General features: G+C 40.8%; 1 protein-coding gene across 2 annotated transcripts in view; it reads right to left on the bottom strand.

Annotated features, from left to right (window-relative positions):
• Positions 1–14,606, bottom strand: part of LOC132987015 (neuropilin-2-like) — a 97,771-nt gene that overhangs the window by 58,243 nt on the left and 24,922 nt on the right. For both annotated transcript variants that reach the window (XM_061053779.1, XM_061053780.1), the window contains exons 3-6: positions 11,571–11,752; positions 3,489–3,716; positions 851–1,006; positions 588–757 (exon numbers count right to left, since the gene is read on the bottom strand). In XM_061053779.1, coding sequence (XP_060909762.1) covers positions 588–757; positions 851–1,006; positions 3,489–3,716; positions 11,571–11,752 — 736 coding nt within the window. The remainder of the gene's footprint in view (positions 1–587; positions 758–850; positions 1,007–3,488; positions 3,717–11,570; positions 11,753–14,606) is intronic.

The following is a 14,606-nucleotide window of genomic DNA, read 5'->3' as shown; positions in this document are numbered from 1 at the left end:
GGCAGAGCATAACACCTCCTTAAGAATGAGCACGGAAAGGGAAAAGATGTTAAGTAGTGAAATTAAGTCAGAGACAAGGTTTTCATCCTGACACTGTGGATGTAAACAGGCAACAAAAGTAATTTGGCAAAGTTAGGGGAGGATTGGTTCCACTGTTTTACAGTAAGTTAATCAGTAGTAATGTGTAGAGCATGTTTTCAGAGTTGAACCATGGCCACGTGCTTCACCAGCTTTACAGGGAATTGCTAATGTCTTAACTGCTCTACAAGCAGATATTGAAATGCTGCTTTGGGTATATAAAAGCTAAAAAGAAATGAAATATGGTCCCAATACATTTGCCAATTGAAGTATTTTTGCTATTGCAAATGTGTGAGGTAAAGGGAATTTCTAAGGGACAGGGTTGATCTAATGTTTGGACATATGTGTGACTTTAATCCATGTTTCACAGTGATTTAGGATTCATGCCAGCAGTTGCAAGCGACATTAATTCAGAGCGCTGATATAGACATGTTAATGGAACCATTGAATCCTACTTTGATTTCCCTCGGGTCTAATTTCTGGAACTAAAGCTAAGAACAAACTCGTACCTGTATGTACTCCCTGTTGCTGTCTTTGTTAGGCGTCCATCCGTTGTCGTTGTAATTGAGTCGGGCCTGTCGGGGCAGCCAGTGCTCGTCGTAGAAACTTGACGAGGCTGTGATCTGGTCGTCTGTGATCTTACCCGACTCCAAACCAAAAGCATTACTACAGTGGAAAGCTACAAGAGGGTGTAAAGAGAGGATTAAGAGATTAAGCACAAGATTTGTGCAAGTTTTCCAATTTGTTTAAATAAAAAAAAGCTTTGACTTACTTTCACTGACTTCCTTGTGTGTCATGTTGTACCGAGCTGAGAAGCCGTCTTTTGCCACAGCCATGTCAGTGTGGAAGGACAGAGCGAGAATCCCGGTAGACGATTGGATCTCTGGAGGAAACCTGGTCCCACAGTATCGACCAATCAGTGGGCCCACTGTTGATATGAGGAGAAGTATTGCGTTAGCCGTCAGTCTGTTAGAATCATGCTATCAACCTGTATGACCCATGATATTATACATTGTCAGTTACACACGACCTGTCAAGGATCTCACTCATCCAGGTATCAAGAGGTTACGCTGAGTTTTCATTCTTTAACAAATCTCTTTATCCCATAATCCTCACATTTGTTACTCTGTATCCAATGTTATTTTCATTGTATTTTTCCAATCATCCATTATCTCTGATTCCCTCCTCCACTGACAGCTGCTCGTCACTCCACCCTCTCATGTCATCACCTCTCTCGCCTCCATTTATCCGCTCTATATATATATACAGTGCGTGTGTAAATCCAAGGATCTAAGTGATTCTTCTACTGTCTTCTTCTCTGATTCCACAACTTGTACATGTCAACACAAACAGATGAGTGTGATTAAGAGCCCAAGGGTGTGTGTGTGTGTGTGTGTGTGTTAGTTTGTGTGTGTGTGTGTGTTTGTGTGAAGGGCTGGGAGCACAGATAGTAGACTCATCCTGCTCTTCTCTGACTCCTCTCTCACACTAACAGACACACACATGAGGAGGCCCGGAGAGGAGGAGGAGGAAGACGAGAAAATAGCAGCTAATCGATCGGTGCTATTGATTTTTTTTCTTTCCTTTTGGAACGGGTGGATGTTTGAAATAGGGCTCTTGAGCAAATAACAGTGATAACTCTTTACTTGATGGTGCCGTGGAAGAAGAGAGGGAAGAAATTAGAAAAAAATGAGGAGAGGAGAGGAGAGGAGAGCAGAGGAGAGCAGAGGAGAGGAGAGGAGAGATTTAATATTTTAGCTTACAGGCAAAAATGGTCTAATTTATGTTTATAAATTAGTTGCAACTTTTTTCTTAGGAAAAGACAAAGGCACATTTGACCCTTGCAAACACATGTGGAAACATACAAACACATAATGCCATAACCTCTTCACTTCATAATTTGGTATGTGAATAAGTGAACCCTACCCCGGGATTGAAGAAATGTACTAACAGTCAAATTCTACTATTTTCCTTCGCAAACAGTTTTTTTTCCCTCTCAATTTAATTAAGTTGGAACTACTTTCTATGGTTGTTTATCCTCTGTTTCCTTTTGCCCTTCCTTTGAATAAACAGATTCTAAAGCCAGGTCTCTCTTTTCAATCTCTCCTCCCTCTTGCCAAAAGCCTTTAACCTTATAAGAAACATACATGGTCATTGTTTTTGCCTTGGGTCTTTTCCTTCATCCTCCCTTCCTGCTTAGGATTGCACACTCCTGTACAGGGCGAACCCAAGTCCTTCAACTCTGAAGCTCATCCTGCAGAGTTCCTTCCCTTTCAACCTCCTCCCACTTCATTTCACCTTCCTTCCCTTCCTTTCATCCTGATATCTTTCTTGTGGTCTTTGCACATCACTCACAGCAGAACCCTTTCATCCTCTCTTTCTCTTAAACCACAGTTTTATCTTACGTCTAGTCATCTTCATTTCCTTCTTTGTTTTCAGCCAAAGGGTAGGTGATTTAGTTATAGTTGTGGAAATTCTCTTTACATTCAAACACAAGCAAAAGAATCAAATGTACTGTCAGGAGAAGGGGGAAATGAAGCTGTTGAAACACTGTAATAAGTTCACATATTCCTCTATTGAACCTGTATGAAATACTTTGACCACCATGTCTTCCAATCTGCCTGATACTCATGATTTGAGGATGTAGGAATAAAAAAATAACCCAGTACCATATCCGAAACTCAAATAGAAGAGTATGAAATACTACAGAAAATATACAATTCCAAGTTGACCCTCCCTTCCCGTTTCCAGTGCTTCTTGCTGAACTCTTTCCAAATCAACCTGTTTCTCTATCCTTCCCAGTCTCCTTCCTGAGGGCGGACCAGAGGTCTCCTAAGCTTCATTTACTCATCCCAACATCTCCTCCCTTTGTTCCAGTCTTCCCAACAGCAGAGGACTTCTCTCTGCCCTTCCACCGCTCTTCTTTTGCTTTCTACCTCTTCCAACCCTTGAAACTGGATCCAAGCTCTCTGTGCCTTAGATTCGTCCTTCTAAGCTTTTCCAGTCCTCCTGAGCAGCTAGAACAGAAATATCCTAACCCTCTACCGTTCCTCCTCTCACCTCCCCTCTTTTCTCCTTCCTCTCAGCTATTCCTTTTTTTATTTTCCCCTTGAAAAACTTGTGTTGTTTCTCCACACTGTGTGCCAACATCCCGCCTGTAAGCTCAGCTTTCATCTACCAACGCAGAGCTACTAAAATAGTTGCTACTCCACCTCAGTCAATAATGATGTAGGCAGGGCAGAATGCACAACATTTTAACTTTACCCGAGTATTGACTCATGAGGAGGTAGAATGATTGTTCCGCACCTCCATTAGAATCATCATTATCAATGCTTTCATCAAAACAACATGGTCATTTGCAGATGATCATGGGGTAAAGAAAACACTGATCCATCTGATCGCTGTCTCACCTCCTGGAAGCCCGTCCCACACTTCCAGCCAATCGTACTTGCAGTCCCCCTCGCTTCCTGGAAGGGGGTCATTCTCCAGGTCAAAAGTGAGGAAGGTGAGGGTGACATCCATGCTGGGCGGCACGATGATGATGAAGGAGCACTCCAGGTTGTGGGGGTATTTGTCAGGGAAGCCTGGGGATTCGATGAGACCCGTGGGACTGGTGAAGTTACGGGAACAGTCTGATCCTGAGATACAAAAACAGAAGAAAAATGTACATTGAGAGATGCATTTTAAATTTTAAAAAAAGCTAGTAGATGCAAAAGTAGATGTGACCTTATCTAAAGAAAATAAAAATGAAATAAAAAAATGTATTCAGGAAAGGGCATAGACACCATAGACTGGGATTACACCAAGAATAATATTATTCTGTGCAGACACGTCGAGGTAAGGTTTAAGAGGAGGCAAACTAAAGAATTCCTTATTTAGCTTTCTTAGCTTTCCTGGCCAGATAAAAGTCTGACTGTGTGAGATTAACTGACTTCCTATTGAATACTTAAAATGCAGGAAATTTTGCTCAACTTAAGCTGAACCAAGTGCAAGAGTGATATGAATACAAATCTGTGTATCAAATCAATTGATATGCACACAATTCAGGTTTATCCCCTTCACAAAAAAATAAAATTGTTACAAATTTTCCCCCACATGTCTTTCAAGAGGTTAAATAGTAATCTCTTAACTTAGAATTGAGATCACAAACATGCATGTAATTCCTCAAAATACATGACTCGTCTTTGAGTATTTACACAGAGTTCAGGGCATGCAAGAGAGACAAGAGGAAACTACAATAAGGACAATAAACGTGAATGAATATACAGCGGGCAATAAAGTGAAGCGAGAGTTTAGAAAAGGTAGAGCAGAGGAAAAGGAAGATATGATACTGAAGAAGACATGTAGGATGACCCAAAATAGGAACTGGCCTGACACTGTTTATAGTATCATGGTTGGATGGTCTAACAGTTATGAGAAGCTTTAGTAATTATCTCACACACACACACAAACACGCACGCAAGCACGCACGCACGCACGCACACACACACACACACACACACACACACACACACACACACACACACACACACACACACACACACACACACACAGTCTTCTGGGGTAATGTAGGGCTCTTTTTTTCTGAACGACAGTAATACCCTCTTCATTAATACTTCCACACACGCACGCACGCACGCACGCACACACACACACACACACACACACACACACAAACACACACAAACACACACACACACACACACACACAAACACACACAAACACACACACACACATGGGTTATAGAGTGGATATGTTCAAAGCAACTGGACTATTATTCCAGTCCATCCAGCCATGTATGACCCAACACCCAGACAGACAGACAGACACTCACACACACACACACACACACACTCACACTGTCTAAGCCTCTTATGGTAACCCATTTCCCTCCAGTCTGTTTGGGTGTCTGCTATTGTGCTCCCGTGCTTGCATGAGTAAATGAGGAGAAAGTGAGTGTAGTATATTAAGAGAGTGTGTGTGTGTGTGTGTGTGTGTGTGTGTGTGTGTGTGTGTGTTTTCTGACATAGAAGGTGAATTTAAACATATGTGTGTGCATGTACAGTTACATGTACAGTTGTGTTGGTAACCTGTCAAGATCGGAATTTTTAGCCCCAATTTTCATCTGTTAGGAAAACAGATATGCATCACTTTAAAAGTACAAACATCTTCTTTTGCTGCTAAATAGCTTTTATTTACAGTAATTCTCATAAGAGCATAAAATGTGCATTTAGGCTTTAAAGACATTGTCTCTCACTTATGTTTGTATCAGGCGTTTCCTGCTGTTGATATTGACACTTTTTAAACCACATTTCTCATTTTGGTTAGAAATGTTCAAAACTTGGTTTTTACACCAAGATACATTCAAATCCAGTTATTTAGCAGACTGAGAGAGTCTGTGGTTGGCTGGTAGACTTTTCTTCCATCTATTTGTCCTTTCGTTTTCACTTTTCTTTGAAATCAGCCTAAATGTACTTGAAACTTTCCCTGATACAGCTTGTCAGCAGTGTGATTTGATTGATTTATGATGGCTCGGTTACAAATGAGCTTTGCCGCATGGTAGAACTTAACTACCACCAACTTTTGTTTGCAGATCTATAAAAATGTCTCCAAAACAATTTTTTTTTTCCACAGCAACATCTATTTATAGTGTGATACAGATTGCCTATCCTTCTGTCCCACTTTCCACCCCGATTTGCTTGTTATTGTGACCTTCTCCCTCATGCACTGACCTCAGAATGCAACCAGCACACACACACTGACACACACTCTCTCTCATGGGGTTCCCCTTGCGTCTGGCCCCCCTGCAGAGTCAGTCACTGGATAGCGCCGGTCTGCGTGACTATGAGCATGTGTGTGTGTGTGTGTGTGTGTGTGTGTGTGTGTAGCATAAAACGCCTGACCAGTTCTGTTGCCGGCAGCAATTTTATTCCATTCTCATTACTTCATGTTCATGAGCAGCACAAAAACACTTCTGCCCTCCTTTCTGCTGTCTTCCCTTTTCTGGACTGTCCCCTCTCACACTGTCTCACCCAATCAACACCTTGTCCACCTACTACTCAAATCTCCAAAAGATCATATAGATATATTTGAGCTTTTTTATATTTATCATGCTCTGTACTCAATCTATGTACATCTGTCTGTTTTTTTTGGACTCCTCTTTTGTCCATCATTCAACTTCAACCTCATTCATTTCTCCTTCCTTTTCTTCTCTTGTCTTTCTTCTGCCATCCTCCCCTGCTGTTCTTTCTTTACCATCTTCCCATTCATCTTTTCATCCTCCACACTTCTATTATTCCCCTTTCCCCTCCCACTGTCTCATTTCCTTTTCTTTTCTACTCACTTTCCATCTGTCTGATTTGGATAAGTTCAATAGAAACACGTGTTTCATGGGGTAAGGTTAGAGGAAGTGTGTGAGTCAGTGTGTGTGTGTGTGTGTGCGTACGCAGTGTTGCTGGGTAGATCTGGCGCTGGTGTTTATGGATCACTGAACCCTGGTAGACAGGGCATGGTCTATGGCAAGCTAGCATGCAAATACCTTCATTCATCTTTTTTTTAAATCTTTTTTGGCTTAAATTTCCGATATAAATGTTTGCTGGTATGTGTGTGGTAAACTGGATTGCTTCATTCTAACAGTTCCTCCTTCACCCACTAAGCATTTTCAGACACATACAAACACTCAATTCAGTTCACAAGCAGTGGACAGTTAAGATACACCGACAGACCCAGCAGGCCCACACACAGCTCAGCAGCTCCTGCAAAACCGGTGCCTGGTTTTAATTAGAATCCAACTATCATTTATGTTTGAGACTCGTGGTTCCTAAACTCCTAAGCCATTAAATTTCAACTACTGTTGCTGAATCACAGCAGGGATCTCCCTCTACGATGAGCTGCCCATTCAATCAAACTACCACTCACATATGAAATCAAACTGTTACAGGAAAATAACCACTTTCGCTTTCCAAATGCAATATGCTAAAAACTCCAAACAGGCATTCTTTGGATGATGTAATCGGGGAAATATTTTCTTGAGTTTGACATGTTGATGCAGTTGAGGCATTAAACACTCTTGTCTGCCATATCGCTGCTTCATTCAAACATTTGAAAACAAGATAAGTAAATACCTATTATGGGAAAAAAACACCCTTCAACTCTAGATGTATCCCTTACACTGCAGACTAAATTACATTTTGAATGTCAGGTTTAAGGTTGTTGTTACATTAGCTTTGCCAAAGAGCACCTTTTCCTTTTCACCGGGTCAGATCTGGAGCCACTTTCCTCAATGAAAGCCAGAGGAGGAGGCGGAGCGAGCACTGTGATTGGTTGGACGGTGTAATAAACTGACTTGATGGGTAGTCGGACAAAGGCAGAGAGGAATTGCCTTCAGGCATTTGGTAGAATGTAAACAACAGCGGTTATTGGAAGGATTGTCACGATAGCTTCCACATTACACTGCCCGAGGAGTGTGTGATTGTGTGTGTGCATGTGTAGGTGTATGTTTGTCTCACAAAAATCTGTTCACACAGTGGCACCATGGGGGCTCACTTCTCATTTAGGTCAAAAGCTGGTCCCCGCAAGGTAAACTGTATGAATTTTAGGGATGAGATTTGGGTTTTGGGTAACGTTAGGGTTTGTTCTGTGTGTGTGTGTGTGTTTGTGTGTGTGTGTGTGTGTTTTTGTAAGTGTTACACTTTGCGTGCAGACATACAAGCTGCCCTGCATTGGTGAGTAACGGTCCTGGCAGCATTAGTGTATTCATACATGTCTTTGTGTGTGTGTGCGTGTGTGTGTGTGTGTGTCTAGTGAGTTCTGGGTCACAATAACAGCTGGGGGCACAGTGCCTAGACAGTGAATTGTGATTGGTTCTCCCCATTCTGGCGGCTGTGTTCGTATTGGCTGGAATTTTACTACAGTATCCACAGCAACAGAGCTGTAAACAAAAACAAGTGTGGCGTGTTGTTTTGTTTTGATTTTGTTTGCTGTGTTTTTATAAGTTTTTGTCTTTACCCAAGGCCTTAATTTGGAAGTTTGTTATTTGCATGCATGCATAAACCCTTAAGTGCATTTTAACTTATTTTGAATGCAAGATACAGTATGTGTTACATTTGATAGGGACATATGTGTACTGTATGTTCTGCAAATGTGTCTGCAAATAGAAAAAATCACACAGATGATTTTGTCTTTCAGGTGCAATTTTTCCTTGGCAGATACTGTATGTGCTTCGGTATACGTGTCTGTGTGTCATATCCAGACTGATTACACTGTTAATCTTTGACGGGTCAGTTTGAGGGATAATTAGGACACCCAGAGATTGTGGGAGGGGGGGGGGGGGGACAATCTCCTCTCTCCAACAACACACACGCACACAAACCACCTCATTACTACAGAACACAGCAGACCCCAGCCACAGGAAGAGATTGTGGGGTAGAGTCGACCCCCATCCCCACCCACCCCCATAAATATTCAGTCAAGGGGATGAAGGAATCAAGAGGCAAAGCAGTTGTTTTCCCTAGCAACACGGTATAGAAACACAATCGGTTCAATAAAAAGTGTTGTCTGTTTTAATACAAATAGTATATAAACTGTAAAGAAACCATGATTTAATCAATCTTTCAAGAAGATAAAAAAAACAAAGAGCTGCAATGAGAGCATAAAAATGACATCTCAAAGTATTGCTGTGCTTGAAACATCTTCTCTACTGTACCTCTGTTCTTGTTTTGTCTTCATTAAATAGTGAGTTTTTTTGTTAGACGGTGAAGGATGTAGACTACACAAAAGAGAGGAAGGGAGAGGAAAGAAGATCCTTTTTGTCTTTCTTGTGAGAACTTTACGCGGTAGCACAGACAGATACATATTTAGACAGTTCGCCCTCAGGATATACAGTATGTTTAGCACACAAATAAATACACACTGACACATGCAGACACATTTTAGTCACCCACACAACCAGACATTCGGTTACACCTTCCAGGATAACAAGATCTTGTTAGCAGTATGGCAACAGCTTGAATCTTCCGAATGGCACCATCATTACTGCCAGGGAAGGCTGAACCCAAATACACACTTATACACACTAATACAAGCGCACAACAGTGAGAAACCGAAGGAAGTCCTGTATGCCATTAAATGGTTTCATCAATCAAAACAACTGTCCTCAAAGTTTGTTTATAGATACTGAACTAGGCGAGATTCCTTTTAAATAAAAACTATCCAACCACAAAAAATACACCATCTGTCGTTACGTTTGTTCAGATTTAAATAAAAAGAGCACTAGATTGTATCAGTCATCCGAACATCAGACTCAAAATATGAGACTTCTACTTTGTTTCTAGTTTTGCAGCCGCATGTTGCCATTGTTTTCTGCATGTTGCCATTTGTTTCTTTTAACTACGATCACTATAATAATTCATATATATATATATATTGTATACATAGCATTGTCACATATTTAAATTGATTTGTTTTGAAACGATGATTTTTACAATTTTGGAAGACAACGATGCCCTCCTGCCACTGAAGACACAATGTCAATGATTTCATTAGGATAAGAATGTGATCATTTCAAATTGTTATCAAGGCAACAATAGCTTTGTTCATGTTTTGATCTCAGTTGAACAAACGAATGCTCATTATGTGGTAACGCTTTGATTTACAAAAACATTTTTAACGCCATTATTATTTAACTCAAAATCTGGAGAAAAATAAATTGTGAAACAATGTGTTACAAACATTCACATTAACTTTAATCAGATAAATACAGACAGAGAAATTCAAAGCTCTGCATTTACCATGTAAAAAAAAATATTTCTCCCTACTGCTCAATTCATAAACATTGAGGAGAGATCACAATGAAAGCAAACACAAAACATGAAAAATGCTCTGAAAAATGTTTTACGTTTGGTAGATTTTAGTTTATAAAATCAGTTTATTGAATAACAAATCTCTCTCTCTCTCATTCTTTCTGTTTGTCTGTCCTAATCTCCCTTGGGTGCTTGGGTGTGAACACTGACACCCTTGTTGTTTTTAAGTCCATCAGGTGGACTGTGTCAAGAGCACAGAAGAAGTCCCAACAGGCCGGTGTCAGTGAGCGAGAAACAGCCCACGTGTTGTGTTAGTAACCCCAGCCCTCTGTGTGTATGTGTTGTACGTGTGTGCGGGTAAATGTGTGCGTGTGTCTCGGGGGAACGGGGCTCAGGACTCAATTAAGCAGGCATGTGTGGAATGCTTTCAGGGGGAACGGGACAAGATGGCTGTGGGGCCGACACTATGCGCCCCTCTGTCTCACTCGCCCTTGATCTCAATTGGTCTCGCTTTGGCTGACCCATGGCAGCGTGAAGGGGAGCCATGTCAGGCACACACACACACACACAAGTGCCATGAAGGCCAACGATGTCTCGCCTGGACTGTCTGAAGGGCTCTCAAGGGTCCTCTGCTGTGTCTCATGTCTCTAACTCAGAGTGTCCCACGACAGCAGGGAGATGAACCAGGCTTGATCACCTAATGAAGCATGTTGAGTCCTCTATGAGGAGCTTGTAATAAAGCTCCTAATAGCCCATTTATAAAGGTGCCATCTCTCAAATATCTTGTTCACTTTTATTAAGTCTGTCCATGCATGAGGGTCATTGACTGGGGTCATGTCCTTCTTCTCAGTCTTTGATTTTCAAATGCAGGCTCTGGGAAGTGTATAACTTAAATGAGAAAACACTTCCAGTTCATCGAACAATGTGACATATTAGGATATCATGGCGTCTGCAGGGCTTCAGGCACCGACCATTAAACTATATGCAACCCTGAGAATTGATTACATATAGTCTCATCCAATTTCTTCCTCCCTTTTCCTTCAACTCTCTACTTTCTGCCTACTGTTTGAAATGAAGAGGCGTAAATACCATAAATTAAAGAGAAAAGCGCTGATTCATGTACTACTGATAAGTATCTTGTGTGCTTGTTTCCAATACTCATTAAAGACTCCTGTGAGGAACTTTCATGTTCCAGATCTGGCACCCCCGGTGGACAAAGCAAGATGATCTATCTCTTTGCTGATCTTGTCCTGTTTATGTGTAAGTGTATGTGTTTCCTGCCCAAAAATCTCATCCTCCTTTATTTTAGATGTCTAACATGCAACCAACAATTTCAGAAAAGGCTGTCTTGAGTGCTGTTAAATGCCTCCTCTGAAACCAACCCTGCAGCATGGGTGAGAGTCATACAGTATAATGTAACTATATACAGCTGTAAAGATCAATCTTCCATCTGATAGTCTGATTTGCTTTTGTAGGTCATATTGAGGCATCAGTATTAATGTCAGCCTCTTTCATGATTGACTCATATAAATATAGTATAGTTTATTTTATTTCAGAAACTTTGGGATATGACAAACTCACCCACCCTGCAATTATCACTCCTTTTATGTGAAAATAAATGTTTTTTTTCTGAAGCAAAGGAAAGAAAGAAAAGCATTTAAAAAAAAACCCCATCTGTTGCATCGATTTACCTGTTTTGAAGATCTCATAGCGTAGTGAGAAGCCGGCCCCCTGGTGGGCGTAGTCCGATACGAACTTGATGTGCAGGGAGGGTCCTGATGAAATGATGGGTGCTGGGGCGATGTTGCTGCAGTGCTTTCCCAGGATGTCAGCCGTCTCTGAGTTCCCATCATGGATCTCGACATAGTCATACCTGCAGAAGACAAACAAACTGAATGACCTGTTCTTCTACATAATGTTTTGCCATTTGTCTTGATTGCGCACCACTTAACGACCATTCTGCAGTTTGTGGCATTTGGAATCTCAGAGTGAATACAATCATCATTTTCAGAGAAATGCAACATCTACACGTCTAATTATCCTCAACTCTCCGCGCTTGATGTACAGTCATTTAAGTCAGGCACTTAAGACGTGTTTTGTGGAAGAACAGAGAGGAGACTTGAATTTGAGGAAGAGGAAAATTGCAAAATCCTTCCTTCTGCTTTGACTTTCATTACTATTAATACTGTGAGCCTTTTGTCCTTTTCTCAGTGTTTTTGATCTGGTGTGCATCACACTGGATTTGGCTTCAAAATAGAAGCAATGAGCTAATTCTTAGCATTTATCATTTTCTGAAGGGATGTCAGAAAGCAAAGTAACTACGAGCAGAAGCATGGGTGTCATTACAAGTGGAATGAATGCAGCATTGGCAGCTCGCAGATGGTGGAGGAGAAAAAGAAACACCTGCGTGAGTTAGAAAAGAGAAGCCTTTTCAAAAACTCTACAACTGCACTGTAATGGAGTGATTATATACTTCAACTGCTGTGAGCTTCACGGTCTGCAGAACACCATTATATGGATAATAACGACATTATAACAGAGACAAAGGGAAAGTGTGAATGTAAGATGACGCACTCTCCTTCAGCTCTTACAAGGAAACAGTGGTGTCACATGTGCACTGCATTACTGAAACTCAAAAGGAGACTGATTCCCAATCGCACACAACTAATTCACCTCATTTCCTGCTTGTTACTTTCAAAGCAAATTACAAGGAATTATTTTTCAAAGCAACGCAGTGCAATGCTTTCCAAAGAAATTAGAGCCAAATGAGCTTTGTATGGGGGAAGAAAATCGATATAAGACAGAAAAAAAAGTGCCCACAGGTGTTCTGCTTTATGTTATAGAGGGTCAGAGCACAGAGTGTGAGAACGTATGTAATGGTAAAGTCTTTTGAACTACACATGAACCCTCCAGCCTTTGAAGCTAGGAAAAGGATTAATGCGTAACAAATGACTCTAGTTTACATCTATGCCCAGGTCTAATTCAATAATGTTTGTAACTGAGCCCGAGGGCCTTTGGTCTTTTCAGAGAAGTTTCCTTTTTACCTGTTTTTACAGTGGAGAAGGTTTGCTTCAGCACTTTTTCTCCCTTAGAAATATCTCACGCATTTCGCTGAATATGGATGTGTGTAAGACAACTTATCGTGTAGGTACTTAATAAAAGAACACAATAAAACAGGACTCCACTTAACATTAAGACTTAACACAACTTAAAGGGAGAAGCAGTTTCCCTGTCATGTCACATCAAATGCTCCTTTGACTTCAAAGATTTTCAATACTAACAAAAAAAGCATGAAAAATGCAGAATGAAATCTAAGTTCATCCCTACTTGTCCTTTAACATGACACCCCAGCAAAAAAAAAAAATGCTCATCTATCCTTACAAGGAAGATTCTGACGTCACATCTATTCCCATTCCCAATTTCTTTCATGTTTTGTGACCACAAATGTGAAGCCCTGTCTCCGGACCCCCAGCAGGACTGTTGCCTCTGTGTCTGGATACCAAAGACACACCTGCCTGCCTCTCAAATAGCTTCCTGCTAAGACATTCCTTGCCATAAAAGAAGACATTAAGTTTGATCTTGAGTTCAAGTCAATTAAAATTCAATGAAAGACTTTTCCTCAATCAAAAAATAACTATGGCTCTTCTCAGGTCACATCTTGTCGCTTAATATCGATCACCGTGCTGTTAAGTGCTCCAATATTGAACTTTCTACAATTCTCTTAGGACGACGCTTTAGCCTCAAACAAACCCAAAGATCTGTTTGAAACGTCTCTGAAAAATATGCTTCTAGTAAAAATATCATTCTTATTTTTGAATTACAATAAGCGAGTAACAAAGTGCCTAAACAGAGGAAGTCAGGCTTCATGTATGGGACGAGAAAAGAACCACACATGGTGTTTTGTTGCTTCTATCCAGACACATAAAAGATGCATGAATATAAAGGGGGTGTTAATCTTTACACTATTTGTTAGCTTGTATGCAAAGTGCCTTTGACTATCATTCCTGGCAACTGAAGCCAACAAACACACACACACACACACACACGCACACACACACACACACACACACACACACACACACACACACACACTCACTCACACACAAACAATGGTGCTGTCACTTTGGAAATATAAAAAGGACAGTCATTTATTGTCTTTGCAACTCGTAAACCAAGCAACAATTCTTAACCGCAATGTAAATGTTTTTGACTTACAGTGATTTATTTGCCATTGGTTGGAAGGCGAGTTATCTTAATGTGGCTGTGTGACTAACAGTGATTATAGTAACTTACAAACGAACACATATGGCAGCAAAACAAACACAATCTAACTACTTCAAAGACTGGTTTTACACATTGTATTTTTATCCTGTGTAACTTCAGCTTTTAAAGTGGTTTATCTCATGTTTGTGTGTGTGTTAACTGTGTATATATTTGTCTTGTTACCTTCTGTGCTGTACCAGGAAGGCATGAAGAAACCCCAAACAATAGGAGCTAATTCAATCCTCACAGCTTACCTCAAATCTGCCATGTAAACAGATGAGAACTTTATTGTGCATGGACACTGTGTGTTATTTGAATTGACACATAAAGGAGTGCGTTCTTAATGGTTCAAGTCTGTCTGTGTGTGTTTTGTGTTTTTTTTTTTTATCTGACAGGTGAGCAAGCCCCTGACATAATGAGGGTCATACACCTCCCACTCTCCCATCATGCTTTGTGTCTGCTGT

The sequence above is a fragment of the Labrus mixtus genome, chromosome 13 (assembly GCF_963584025.1).
Source record: "Labrus mixtus chromosome 13, fLabMix1.1, whole genome shotgun sequence".
NCBI lineage: Eukaryota > Metazoa > Chordata > Actinopteri > Labriformes > Labridae > Labrus > Labrus mixtus.
This window is presented reverse-complemented; position numbering and strand designations above follow the sequence as displayed.